The following is a 14,568-nucleotide window of genomic DNA, read 5'->3' as shown; positions in this document are numbered from 1 at the left end:
TCCAGGCTAGCCTTGAACTCTTTATGCATGTAAGGATGACCTTGAACATCTGAGCCTCTTGCCTCCTTTGTGAAGTGCTGGGATTGTAAGAGGGTACCAACAGGAGGTGCTGACGATTCAACCCAAGGCTCCGTGCACACTAGGCAGGCACTCTACCAACTGAGCTGCATCCCAGAGCCTGTCTCTAGATCAACAGAGCAACGGACACTTTGTACTCACCAAAGGGACAATGGCAATAATATGATTCCACACCACTCTGACAGGAGCCGCCATTGAAGCAGGGATTGCATTCACAGTAATTGACAGACGATTCACACATTTTTCCTAAAATGTATCAAACTTGTTAAGAAATCTTAAGAATAAATATACTAACCACACACATCCACTGTAACTACATAAAGACTACATCCTTCAGAGGAGACACACAGAAGCCTACCGACTCAGTGACGGACACTGGGCTCATATCTCAGAGTTCTGTGTCTCCTCCAGATGTGCTATGGTAAAGACATACACATCTGGTATGGCTTGCATAACCATTTTGGAGACAGACCTATTTTCAAGGGATTTTACTTGAATTATTTACCTTTGACTCATTTCCCTGACTTTGTTTCTCACCTTCACATCGACATGCTGGAATTTACAATATTCATTCCATTATAAGAATTTCACTGACTCGGACTATTGAAGGAGAGGATTGGTGTGATTGAGCCTGTCAACCTGCATCTTTACTTCTCAAAAAAAAAAAAAAAAGTCCCTGAACTTATTCCATGTCATGTGTAAAGCAGAATAGAAAATAAGAAAATCCATCAATCATGTTCTCAAATTCTTTCCTCTATTCCCTACCACAGGATATACACACTTTGTCTTTTTCTGAAAGAATAATACTATGCTGCATATTTTGAGTATATAAATGTTGTTCTTGGGGACCTTGCTAACATGAATACTGGGCCAGGAGGCAGGTGGATGGAGAATAGCAGCTACAGAAGCCGAGAACTGCCTGAAGGTGGAGTTTCCTTTTTCATAGTTGAGATGAACCCTACATTAAAAAAAAAAAAGCACACGTCACAAGAGGCCTCCTTAGAAGCTTGAGGTTAACGCTGTCAGTTTTGGGCATGTCGGGAATACCGACCCTAAAGTGAAATGCCAAGGGCTGGAGCCCAGGACCAAACCAAAAGGAAAACTTCCCTGAGCACCAGAAACGACCTGTCTCCTTCCTAGCTGTGATGTGATGTGACTTGCTGCCCCTGCTCCTGCTACCTTGACTCCACCAAACAGTGAGTCAAAATAAGCCCTCCCTTCTTTAAGTTGCTATTTTGACATAAGGGTAAGAAAAAATGATTAATATAGACATGAGTTTCTTGCCTGAGGGTATTGAAATCTTGTCTTGTTTGGTTGTTTACTAATTATGTAAATTTAACAAACTGTTCTATGTAGTTAAAGTACTATTTTAATAGGCCTATTAGAAAAGTCCTAATTTCGCAAGTCTAGCAAATAGTGAGATAGTGTAGTTTTTGGTTAATTTCCACTTATCAAAAGTAGGGTCATAATTATTATAATTGTCTTAAGCAAATCTATTCCTCTCCTCTCTCTCTCTTTCTCTGTCTGTCTCTCTGTCTATCTCTGTCTGTCTCTGTCTCTGTCTGCCTGCCTGCCTCTCTCTCTCTCTCTCTCTCTCTCTCTCTCTCTCTGTGTGTGTGTGTGTGTGTGTGTGTGTGTGTGTGTGTGTGTGTACATGTATATGTGGATACATATGCTTATACAGGCCACAGGTCAACACCAGGCCATCTCCCTCAATGCCTATTTTCCTTAGTTTTTGACAGGCTATGTCACTGAACATGGAACTCACTGACTGAGCAAAGTGGGCTGGTTAATCAGCTCTAAGGATCTGCCTGCCTTGTCGTCTCCAACTCTGGGGTTACAGACATATCATCACACCACATTTTTAAAATACATTTTATTAATTTATTCATATTACATCTCAACTGTTATCCCATCCCTTATATCCTCCCATTCCTCCCTCCCTCCCATTTTTCCCTTACTCCCCCCCCCATGACTGTGACTGAGGGGGACCTCCTCCCCCTGTATATGCTCATAGGGTATCAAGTCTCTTTTTGGTAGCCTGCTATCCTTCCTCTGAGTGCCTGACACAAAACATCCAAGAAATCAAGGACACCATGAAAAGAAGAAATCTGACCATAATAGGCATTGAGGAAAGAGAATATGCCAGACTCCAAGACCCAGAAAATATTCTCAACAAAATCATAGAAGAAAACTTCCCCAGTCTAAAGAAAGAGATGCCTACAAACACATAAGAGGCCTACAGAACACCAAATACAATAGACCAGAAAAGAAAAACTTCCTGTCACATAATAATCAAAACACAAAATATACAGAACAAAGAAAAAATATTAAAAGCTGCAAGGGAAAAGGGCCAAATAACATTTAATGGCAAACCTATCAGAATTACACCCAACTTCTCAGCAGAGACCATAAAAGCCAAAAGGGCCTGGACAGAAATCCTGCAAACCCTAAGAGACCACAGATGCCAGGCCAAACTACACACCACTATTTTTAAGCACATCTTATGGACATAAACTTGGTCCCCTCGTGACTGACAACCAGCACTTTGCCATCTGAGCCATCCCCCCCAGCCCTCAGTTTTGTTTTCTTATTTTTGTTTTTGTTTTTCATTTTTGTTTTGTTTTGTTTTGTTTTTTGAGAACTAGGGATTGACTTTAAAGGCCACTGCCTGTTAGGCAAGCACTCTGCAGAGCTGAGGAGCACATTGTGCGTCTTGAAAATCATGTATGTTTTTCCCCATAGTTAGACAAAGCTGACCACAGACGATGCTGTACATCAGAGCAACTTTGCTTGAAACACATCTTAAGTTTCTGTTTAACTCGTTTTTGTTCTTGTGGCTTGATTCTGAAGCCACAATGGCTTGAGTCTGACATTATAAGTCTGAGTCAGGCCTCGTGGCACTGTAGAGCCATTTCTGAGCGTCACAAACTCACACACGCAGTATTTTTCCTTTATAAACAGCATCAGTTGCCTCCTGACAAGGCAGAACACAAAGAACATTTTCAGAACACTCCTGAATTCTAAGGGGAGGGCAGGAAAATAAACAAGTTACAGATTTAGAGACACCAAAAATAAGTTCACAGTGTGATAGGAGTGAGACACAGGCTAGACCATGTTATTGTAGGTTTGTGCTGAGCTTCACACCCTTGGTGCTGGCTAGAAACACAGCTCCTCCCTCCACTAACTCACTCTCCTACTGGATAAGGGATATGTCCTCTTTGAAGCATGGTTTTATTTTCCTTATTAAAACACCATCATTGTACAATACAGATTTAAACAAGTAAGTCATTTAAAAAGTCAATGCTAACATGAATTGACTCCTACTGAAAATATCATCTTTTAATGTTCCCATTTAAGTAATAAAATAAATTCAGGTGTGTTTTTTGTGTACTGTTAAGATGAATTTCATGTCATTCATACGATGGTACTTTCATATAAATAAACATATAAAACTTTAAATATTTAAAAATATTTAAACAACTAAGTTTAAATAGTCACTGAAAGCTTCTTCAGTTAATTCAAAGAGGAGTGTAAAAACACCCTAAAATAAATATAAGCCTTGCTCATGTATTTTAAAATATACAGCAACTACAGTTATAGCTAAAGTTGCTGGAAAATAAGAAATATTCTGAGAATGATTCTCTCCACAACAGATATTTTCAGAAAAATCAATCTTTTTGTTAATCATTTGAACTTAAAGAAAATTTAACACAATTTTCAGTTACTTTCTTAGAATAGTTTAAAATATATTACTCAAAAATATATATATAATAACTTAATGAAGAGATTACACAAAAATCATGATTGTTTGGAAAAATTCTTATTTTTTGTCAGAGTACATCAGTTATTCACCATTTATTTTTGAGTTCTCTTTTAATGAATAAAAATTATTTAAAATTTCATATCAAAAAAGCTGGTCGAGCTAGATATTTATATTCAATGACACAATTTGAAAACCTAATGATTTAATTTAAATTTAAGAATCTAAAAGAGGCACCAAACACATACTTCTCAGGTGTGAAATGTTCAGACTGTAAGACCCAGATGGAAACCAACAGTCAACCTGAAGTGGTCTGTGTAGGTGTCCCCGTAAAATGCTTCTGTTAATGGCGTAAGGTCAGGCAGAGACAGCAGCAGCTGCAGTCACTATGGTATCTCCTGGTATGCTGTGTGTGCTGTATGGAACAAACTCTTGGCCATTAACTTAGTTAATGCTCCAAGTCAATCAATCAGCAATGCCCATCAGAACCTCGAGGCTTGCAAGCTCTCTGATCGGATGTACAGAGCAGATCTGTGTCTGTGGTGTAAAGTGTCTTGTCTGTGCAGATCTGCTTACTACTTTAGTAGGTGTTTTAAAGAACGGATTGCTCTCACTGCTTTGACATCTGGCCATTAGCTGCACTGATGATCACTATTTGTCATAGGCAGATGGAGAGTTGCTTTGGGGTGTATAGATTCTGGGAACATGGGAAATGGAAACTAGTGAAGGTGGACATGAATGCATAATTGTGAGGTGGGGTGTCCACACAACTCCCAAGAGAGTATAGTTTAAGTTTACAGGAAGTGCTTCCCCCAGAAGAATGGTCTGCCGCAAAAGATGGGAGGTGGCTTGAACAGAGGCTAAATACAGGAGGGTTTGCAGAACACAACCTGAAGAAGGGCAGGCATGTGGAGCACAGGCTGAAGATGAACTGTTTGTTAACTTCAGGCTGATCATGTTAGTAGTACCTGCAGTGCATTTATTAAGGAAAAATATTCAAGGCTTATTAGTTCAACACCACATTGTTCTTGATAATTAAAGGGAAGTTAAGCTAGCTATTAGCCATTAAATGGAATCATGCTGTGTAGATAAGGTTTTTTTTAATAATCTTAGTTGATAAGCTATTCAGCTTTCTCAAGCACACTTATGATCTGCTACCACAAATGCTGTCACATCTCTTCTGTTCATACAGAGAGGAATGGGGGCATATAAGAATGATTGCAACTCATTTTATACGCAAATAACTTCATTAACATATTTTGTTGTTAGTATTTACGTATGGCTTACTCATTCTGAGGATGTAAGCTTAGAATATTTTTTGAGTATTTTATTATTTTACAAGTTATATCTGTCCTCTAAGTGCATGCAGTGCTTTTGGAAACCAGAAGAGGGCATCAGATCTCCCGGAACAAGTTACAGAGTGTTGAGCTGCCTGAGTACTGGGAACCAGGCCCTGCCCTCAGCAAGAGTAGTGTCTGCTCTTGGCTACTGAGTCATCTCACCAACCTCTTGGAATAATTTAAAGTTAACTTAGCACCAAGCAGTTATTTTTTGCACACTACATAAATGTCTCCAATACCTTTTCCCAGGGAAAGGTACCACCAAGAAGTTTAATTCATCAAAGTGTTTTTCTCAAAATATTTTTTCTTTAATAATTTATGCCATAACTATTCACAGATTTTCTTCTGTGTCACGTGTGTCTCCTTTCCATTTTTTGAAAGCGTGTGTCTGGCAGGCTCCTTAGGAAAAATTACTATGCATAGCCTATACACAACATTTTTCAGTCTGGAAAAATTATACGTTAAATTGACACAAAAGTGATGAATGGGTGAGTTTTATCTTCCCCCAAAATAACAAGACAGACTCCAAAGCAGAGGGAAATGTCACGTGGTGGTAATGAACCCAAGGCATCCTTCCCAGGGCCACATCTGATGTGTATCCAGATGTGTGAGGGTGTCTGCAAGGGTTAGAGAAGCTGTGTACCGATTGTGCTGTGACACAGTCTTAGAAGCATGCCCTATCTGCTGGTTGAGCTTAAAGACGCCCTTCACTCCTAGAGGGGAGTCAAAGACGCGCTGCAGACGGCAAACGTGAAGGTAAGAAGATGAGTGCTGAGGTGGCTGCCCACTGCCCCTGTGCTTTCTAATCTGTGGCCCACTATTCACAAGCATGGATAGGAGAAGAAAGACTTTGTGATTAAGGAAGAATCATTGCTAGGCTGATGTTCTCCAGCAAGGACTCCCCAAACGTCTGAGGCTTGAAAAACACAGACATTAATTTTGACTTACTATTGTATATGGACAATGGGTGTGATCATGGTATTTATTAAGTTCTACTAACCTAGAAAATCTTTTCAGGTGATCCACAGTGTAACGAACTCCTTAGTCTTTTCTACTGTTCTACAGCTAGTCAGAAATCCACTTTCTAATAAGAAATTTAAAGTATAGGGAAACATGCTTAAGCAATAAAACCATTAGCTCGAATCCTGAACGTCAGCTTGCTGGGGGTGGAAGGCTCCAGGAGGCACTGCTCTGGGGATGGAAGGCTCCAGGAGGCACCGCTCTGGTGAACCTGTGCGCAGGTCTCAAGAGAAGTCTGACTAAGATAATGAGTCTAAGAGGCTCAGCCGTGGCCTGGCCTGGGCTGAATAAAAAGGTAAAAATGATGGGATGACAGCATTCATTTCTCTCTGCTTCCTAGGGGGACTGCAATGTGCCCAGTCACCTTCCATTGCTTCCCCCATGCATCCCATGCCATGATAGCCTGCACCCCCAAACTGGGCTGAAGTGAACCTCGTCTCCTATGGTGACTCTGTCCCCTGTCTGGCATTTTATCATAACAATGTGAGAAGTAGCTAATACAGAAATGTGAGGAAAGTGGCAGTAGGTCACAGCCTCACTGCTTTGTTTGTTTTTTGTTTTGTTTTGTTAGTTTGTTTTAATTTTCTTTGGATTTATTTATGGCAACTAAAAGCGAGAATTTGGAACCTAAGCTATACCAAAAAAAGTAAATATCTTTAAATCATGAATTTATTTAAAAATTGCCACACATTTATTCTGTGTAGAGTTCTAGGCCTGCGCTGGAAAATAAGGTCTAATAAATATAAAGTTGGGTAGAAAACATAATATATTAAAACCATCATGTGCCCTCTTCTTGTTTCCACTGCATAGTTATCATTTTCAAACTTACAGCTTCGCTGGGTGCTTCCTGACCCCTGACCCCTCCACACAAAGCTGCTAGGGTTGCAGTCATCACAACTTCTTACTTCTTCTAAACATTAGCACAGTTTCCCATGCCACATAAGAAATACCCCTCTCTCTCTCTCTCTCTCTCTCTCTCTCTCTCTCTCTCTCTCTCCCTTCCTCCCTCCCTCCCTCTGTATGTATATTGTTGTATAAGACATAAAAGTCATCTAACAGTAACCACTTGTAATCCCATAAGGTTTAAAAATGTACATTAAATGCATGAGGAGGTCCACAACACTAAATGGAGTCTGAGAAATACGCATGGCATGAAACCTTTCTCATGTCAGAATGTCAGGACGCATATGAACATGCACAGTTGTTAATAGGGCATGGGCACAGCAGGGCACTGTCCATTGGCATCTACAAAAGAAGGTGGCATGCATGGTGCAGCTCATCCAATCTACCCCCCGCCCCCCCCCCCCAACTCCTTAGCCTCTATTATCAGCTACAGGAATTTTCTCAAGAATCTTGGGAAACATTTATTTTTCACAAAATGATAGCACAAACTAAAACTTAATTTAAAAATCATTATAGGTCCACAAGACTGTTCTTGATAGTCATGTGATAAGTAAACCACAGGCACTGAAAACACATGTCAAGGACTAGCAAAGGCAGAGACCTGCCAACGATGACTCCAACATCCTAAGGAAGCAAACCAAGAATCCACAAGTAAGGCTGTGCAATATTAGAGAGCTTATGCACAACAAAGGAAAGAAGTTAGTGGGGGGAAACCAGAACTAGAGAACCACTTTGCTAAATATTCATCTGATCAAAAACTAATATTTAACCTGATCTACAAAACGAGTCCAGGACAGCCAGGGCTACACAGGGAAACCTGCCTCCGAAAACCAAAAACAAAACCAAAAACAACAACAACAGCAACAACAAAACAAAAACACCCTAATATTTGAACCACACAAGGAACTTAAAACATTAAATACTAAGAAACTAAGTGGCCAAACCAATGGGGAGGTTAATAAAACAAATAATTCTCAAACTGAAGTACAAGTGGCCAGGAAACATGTGAGGTGGTTTTTTGTTTGTTTGTTTGTTTGTTTGTTTACATCCTGAGCTACCAGGAAAAATTAAAAGAGCATTGAGACGACTTCTCATCCCTATCAGAATGGTTGCTATTAAGCAAACAAATAATGAAAACATTCAATGAGAATGAAGAGAAGGGCAGCTTCTGTGCACTGCTTGGAGGAGTGAGAACTCGTCCAGTCCACTGTCAAATGACCCAGCTCTACCAGGCTGAGGCTTATGTTGAAGGATTCATATCCAGCCACAGAGATACGAGTACAGTCAAGGGGAACCAGTCACAAGTGATAGGGAATGAAACCATCCTAGCTGTCTTCCACTAGAAGAGTACATAATAAAAACTGGATTACAAGTGGACAAGAGCCACCATGTGGGTGCTGGGAACTGAATCTAGGTCCTCTGCAAGAGCAGCTAGTGCTCTTAGCCACTGAGCTACCTCCCCTCCCCTGGATCCTAGATTTTACATAGATACATAAAATCAAATAAATGAAAAACACTGTATATTCACATATGGATGTACATATGACAGAAAAGCAGACATGCAAGTGCCCATGGGGATGAGTGGGGTTGTAACAGCAGGGAGGGGGTGAAGAGAAGAAGTGAATGACCGATGTGCACAATCTGTGTGTGATAGTATTTTTAAGGATCATCACTGAGCAACGAACATGAGCCGATAAAAGAAACCCATGATATCCAAAGGAACGAGTGCACGTTCAGTGACCAGAAATTGTTTTAAGATATGTATGATCAATTCACATGTGACGAAAATGAAAGGTTCAGTGTTTGTTTTGATTTGCTTCCATATGTTCTTCTGTGCCTGGCTTGTTTCAGGCAACAATGCCTTCTAGTTCTCCGTGAATACCCACAGTTGTTAGGTGTTACTTATCTTCCCGTAAGATACATAAAGATAAAGGACATAAAAGAATACAAATGTAAAATAAAAAGAAGTCATATGTAGCTAGTGAACACATCCATATAGATTCTTCCTTAAAGGTTTGTGTGTACATATATAAGCCTGGGATTTGTTGGGTGGCCCATTGGGTCTGACTTAACACTTGAAAACTAGATGCCTCCCCTTCTCTGAGAGACAGTGGGAGACAATGTGGGGAGAGTGGAGGCTAGGAGGAACGGACGGAGGGGCTGTAATCAGGCTACAAAGTGGTTAAATAAACAAAAGGGAAAAGATTTGTTAAAAACTAAACATAAAGTCAGAGAGGTTGCTCAGCGGTCAGGAGTACTTGTTGCTTTTGCTGAGGACCCTGGTTTTGTTTCCAGCACCCACATGGTGGCCCACAACCACCTATAATTCCAGGACCAGGGCATCTGACACCCTCTTCTGACTGTTCTGTGGGTACCAGCACATCAATGGTACACATGAGTACATGCAGGCACAGCAGGCACACACAAAATAACATTAGTAAGTCCAAAAATTAAAAATGGAAATAATTATGAACCCTCACTCCTAAGGTTTGGGGAATGACATGGAAGAAGGGGTGGAAAGGCTAAGAATCCAAGGATGCCTGGTGTGAGAGAGTGTCCTCTAAACATGACAGGATGCAGTACCTATGAAATCTCAACAACATTGTTGCCTAAATGTAAAATAACCACACCATGCCAATATGAATGCTGGAAATCACAGGGCCCCCATTCCTAAGTGTGTGTGTGTGTGTGTGTGTGTGTGTGTGTGTGTGTGTGTGTGTGTGCGCGTGTGTGTGTGTGTGTTATGTGTGTGTATTATGCAACACTAAATGGATTCAATGAGCTATATTTGTGTGTACAAGCACAGATATATAATTGATTATAGAAGAGGTAATAGACTTGGAAAGGAATGGAAAGGAATATGGGGAAGAGTTGGAGGAGGGAAAGAAATTGAGTTAGCAATAATGTAAATATAGTTAGCATTCATGTATGGAGTTCTAAAAATATAAAAATATATGCATGTTAATAAATAAATATATTAATAAATAATACATATATTTAAATGAGAACATGCATATCAAAGCTAAACTCTTTTAAAGAAAACCAGTGACAAGCACAGGAAGTAACACACGGCCATACCTGTGTATCCAGTTTTGCACACACAGTTGAATCCCCCTGGGAAATTCTGACAGACGGCCCCATGTTTGCAAGGGCTGGGCAGGCATTCATTGATGTCTCTCTCGCAGGCTCTCCCAGTGAAGCCATCTGGACAGCTGCATGAAAACCCCCCAACTAAGTTGTGGCAGGTCCCCCCGTTGTGGCAAGGGGCTGGAAGGCATTCGTCAATATCCACTTCACACCAGCTTCCAGCGTAGCCAGGCACACACTTGCACTGGAACGGCTGCAGAGGCTCATTAGCCACAATGATGACGGGCAGGCTCTCCTGGATCCTCAGAGAGGAGCTCACAGCAAGCCTTCGAAGGCAGCTGCCTCCATTCTGACACGGGCCGTGAACGCATGGGTCGTGATCCACAGATTCCACTTTCACTCCACTCTGACGGAGAAGGATCTCTTTGATGCTTTCGAAGAAGGTGGCTACCCCACTGGGGTTCACATACTGGTTATTACTTCGTTTCACAGCTGCTAAAAGGAACGTTCTGTTGTTCTCCTCGTAGGCAGCATACAACTGCACGGCAGTGCCCAGGCCAGTAAGCTGCGAACTAGCAATGCGCAAGAAATGCAGGTAGTGGTTAGTCAGGAAGTCCTTGACTGTGGAAACACCAACACGAAGCAAGATGCTGTTGTCAATCGTGGCGTTGGAGAATCCTGCAAAGAACACTCGGATATTGTTGGTGACTGCACTGTGAACTCCATCGCTGCTAACAACGGTCAGATCGAAAGTCCCGTCCGTGGATCTGGGTTGGGAACTCAGGTCACAGCTGCCTGCTGGAATACTGAAGAGGCTAGTGACTCCTGACGTGAGGGAACAGTGGAAACTGTCGAATACATCCGGATCCTGGGCCTTCACAGAGCCCAGAGTCCCTCCAGGAAATAAGTTGCCGTAGTAATTAACAAAGATCTCCACTGTGCGGGACTGCGAGGGGTTGTCATTTTGGTCTAGAACAGTGATGTGTACGGTTCCTGTGGACGACATCTGAGGAGCCCCAGAATCTCTGGTGACTACGGACAGATAGAAGTCTGCTATCTGCTCTCTGTCGATCTCCCGGGTTGTACTCAGAACGCCAGCTGTGTTGAGACTGAAATAATTAGTGGCGGGGCCAGTGCTCAGCAGGTAATAATTGAAGGGGCCTTGATTTGGGGGGAGGTCGGGGTCTGTGGACTGCAGGGTCATCACTAGAGTTCCTGGGCGTTTGTTTTCTAGAACCTCCCCTTCGCTGACAGTCAACACTGGACCATTATCGTTAATGTCTTCCAGGGTCACTAACAAGGAAGCGCTTCCGGTGGCAGAGGGGGTCCCTGAGTCTACAGCCAAGACAGTGAGATTATAAACAGGCAGGCTTTCCCTGTCCAGCCCTGAGGTCACCGTGATCTGCCCTGTCTGTGGGTTAATGGAAAAGGCACCATTCTCGTTCCCGGATCCAATGAAGTACAAGAACCTGCTCCAGCTAGGGATGGAGTCTGAGTCGAAGGCACTCACGAAGGTCACGTGGGTCCCCACGGGGACCCCTTCACTGATCTGGACTCGATAGGTGTCCAGACTAAACACTGGCGGGTCATTGGCATCGAGCACCGTGATGTTCACGGTGACTTCATCGATGTCTGCACCCCGAATGCTGCCGAAGTTCTTGGCCAACACTTTCAAAGACACCCTTTCTTCTTTCTCTCTATCAAGAAGGCCAGACACATAGATCTGCCCTGTCATCTTGTGGATCTGGAAGCCCTTCTTCCGGCTGTTTCCAAAGATCAAATAGTGTACTTCTCCATCAACACCCATGTCCCTGTCACTGGCGAACACTTCCCCAACAGCGGTTCCTCTAGGAGCTGCTTCTGAGACTTCAAAATAGTAGACCTTGGAAACAAAGCGGGGCACATACTCGTTGGTCCCCTTCAACTGGATGTCCACAGTGGCAAAGCTGCACTTGTCCTCATCAGGGACGTTGAAGGCTTTCACGGTGAGGTGGTAGCTCTGCTTGGTTTCAAAATCCAAGAAGCCTTGAGTAGTGATGACCCCTGTGTTGGGGTCAATGACGAACAGGTCACTGTCTGATGACTGCACAGTGTACGCAATCACAGCATTGGCTCCTGAGTCAGCATCTGTTGCATTCAAGTGAATAACAGTGGTCCCACTCGGGGCGTTTTCCATAACAGTTGGGGAAAATTCGTCAGGGACAAACACCGGAGAGTTGTCATTCACGTCAATCACGCTCACAGTCAGGCTGCAGAAGCCTGTCCTCGCCACCCATCCTCCATCTGTGGCACTGATGGTCATCTCATGCTGTGAGTGCAGCTCGTAGTCGAGGGCTTTGGCTAGGGTTAACACACCTGTGGAAGAGTTGATTGCAAAGATGCCGTCTTCATTCCCTGAAGAGATGTCGTACCTGATCAAACCATTCATGGCTGCATCCCCATCTCTGGCTGAGACAGTTCTGACCACAGACCCAACACTGTGGCTCTCGGGGATGGTGGCGCTTATGTGGCTCTGAGAAAATTCAGGTGTGTGGTAGTTCTCTTCAGTGACTGTGATGTGAACGATTGCCTGGGAAGAAAGGGGAGGATTCCCTTTGTCTTTTGCTGTGACTGTGATCAGGAAGTTTTGGTTTATGTCAGAAACCAAGGAAGAGGCTATTGAAACCCATCCAGTATCATTGTCCAGCTTAAATTTCCCTAAATGATTCCCACCAGATACGAAATACTCCACTTCAGAGTTTAACCCGAAGTCTTTGTCATCTACCGCCGTCACTTTGATCAACTTAGTGCCAGTCTTAGCATTCTTGGTCACTGGCGTGAAGTATTTATTTCTGAGGAACTGAGGGGGGTTGTCATTGCTGTCCACTGTGTTAATAGTAACCGTGGTCTCACTGAGTAAGGAAGGGCTGCCTCGATCGGAAGCTGTCACAATGAAACTGTGCCTATTCATATTCACATGACTGAAGCCGCTGACATTTTGGTATTTTAGCACCTGCTTATTGAAAATCTCTCCCGTGGTGGCATTGATTCTGAAATACTCTGACTGAGACTTTATGAAATAAAACACTTGTCCATTTGACCCCTCATCAGGGTCTGTAGCGGATACTTGAGTGACTTTGGAACCCACCTCGGTGAGTTCAGGGCAATCCAGATAATAAGAAGGTCTGCTAAATCTTGGAGTGTTGTCATTGATGTCGGTCACAAAGATGGTGACATCAGTACTTACGGTCCACCCAGAATCATGTGCGGACACTCGGATCCTGTATCGGTCTGTATCTTCTCTGTTTAAAGGTCGACTGATGACAATGTCTCCAGTGTTGGGATTGATTGTAAATGGAAGACTTGTGTCTGCTATGGAATATCTACTAATTGCATTTATGCCAATGTCTTCATCGGAAGTTGTAACACGGGTAACTGTATATCCCAAGGGGGAGTTTTCAGAAACATAGGCACTGAATATCTGGGAAAACCTGGGTGCATTATCATTTTCATCTAAAATATTGATGATCACTCTCACCGAGGTGCTCTGAGATGGCGACCCTTTGTCTGAAGACCTCACAGTGAGTTCATAATGAGATATTTTTTCTCTGTCGAGGGGCCGGATGCTTCTGATTTCGCCTGTACCACGATTGATTGTGAAACTAGCGTCCCTGTTGCCACTCACAATCTCATAGTCTAGCTGTCCATTGGGCCCGCTGTCCTGGTCCGTTGCTGAAACTGTAAGTATTTTCCGAGGGGACAGGTTCTCCAGGATCTCAGACACAAACGGATCTTCTCCAAAGGCTGGAGCATTGTCGTTGATATCCAGCACCGTGATGTCAAGCTTCTCGTAAGAAGAGAACGGTGGGAAACCTCCATCTCTGGCTTCAATCCAAACAACATATTTTTGTATCTTCTCAAAGTCCAAAGGCTGGCTGATGGACACCTGTCCCGTCAACGGGTCAATTTGGAACGTGTCGCCCAGGTTCCCACTTGCAATGTAGTAGGACAAAGTTTCTCCTCTCAAAGAAGACCCTGTGATGGTGGTGACCAGAGTCCCCACTGGCTGGTTTTCTGGAAACATAAACGTTTGCTCTTTGGCTCTTACTTTGGGGAAATCTGCCTTGTTGGCAAACCTAACAGTCACTGTAGTAGAGTCTGTCTTCGGAAAGGAGCCGCCATCTTTCACGTGGACAGAGAATGTCACCTCAGAAGCCCCACTGAGTGGCCCAGCTGCCATGATCGCCCCCCTCAGGGGGTCGATGTGAAATTTGTCGGAGTTTCTCCCTGAGAGTGAGTAATGGAGTTCAGAATTGGATCCAATGTCAGCGTCGGTTACTGTGACGGCAAAGACAAAAGCACCTGCAATAGAGAAGGTTCTCAGTTAAAATGGCCAAT

General features: G+C 43.0%; 1 protein-coding gene across 1 annotated transcript in view; it reads right to left on the bottom strand.

Annotated features, from left to right (window-relative positions):
- Positions 1-14,568, bottom strand: part of FAT4 (FAT atypical cadherin 4) — a 133,062-nt gene that overhangs the window by 21,627 nt on the left and 96,867 nt on the right. The window contains exons 9-10 of the mRNA XM_084768703.1: positions 10,183-14,532; positions 220-324 (exon numbers count right to left, since the gene is read on the bottom strand). Of these exons, the coding sequence (XP_084624829.1) occupies positions 220-324; positions 10,183-14,532 (4,455 nt within the window). The remainder of the gene's footprint in view (positions 1-219; positions 325-10,182; positions 14,533-14,568) is intronic.

Source organism: Acomys minous (genome assembly GCF_964271855.1).
Source record: "Acomys minous genome assembly, chromosome: 19".
Lineage (NCBI taxonomy): Eukaryota > Metazoa > Chordata > Mammalia > Rodentia > Muridae > Acomys > Acomys minous.
This window is presented reverse-complemented; position numbering and strand designations above follow the sequence as displayed.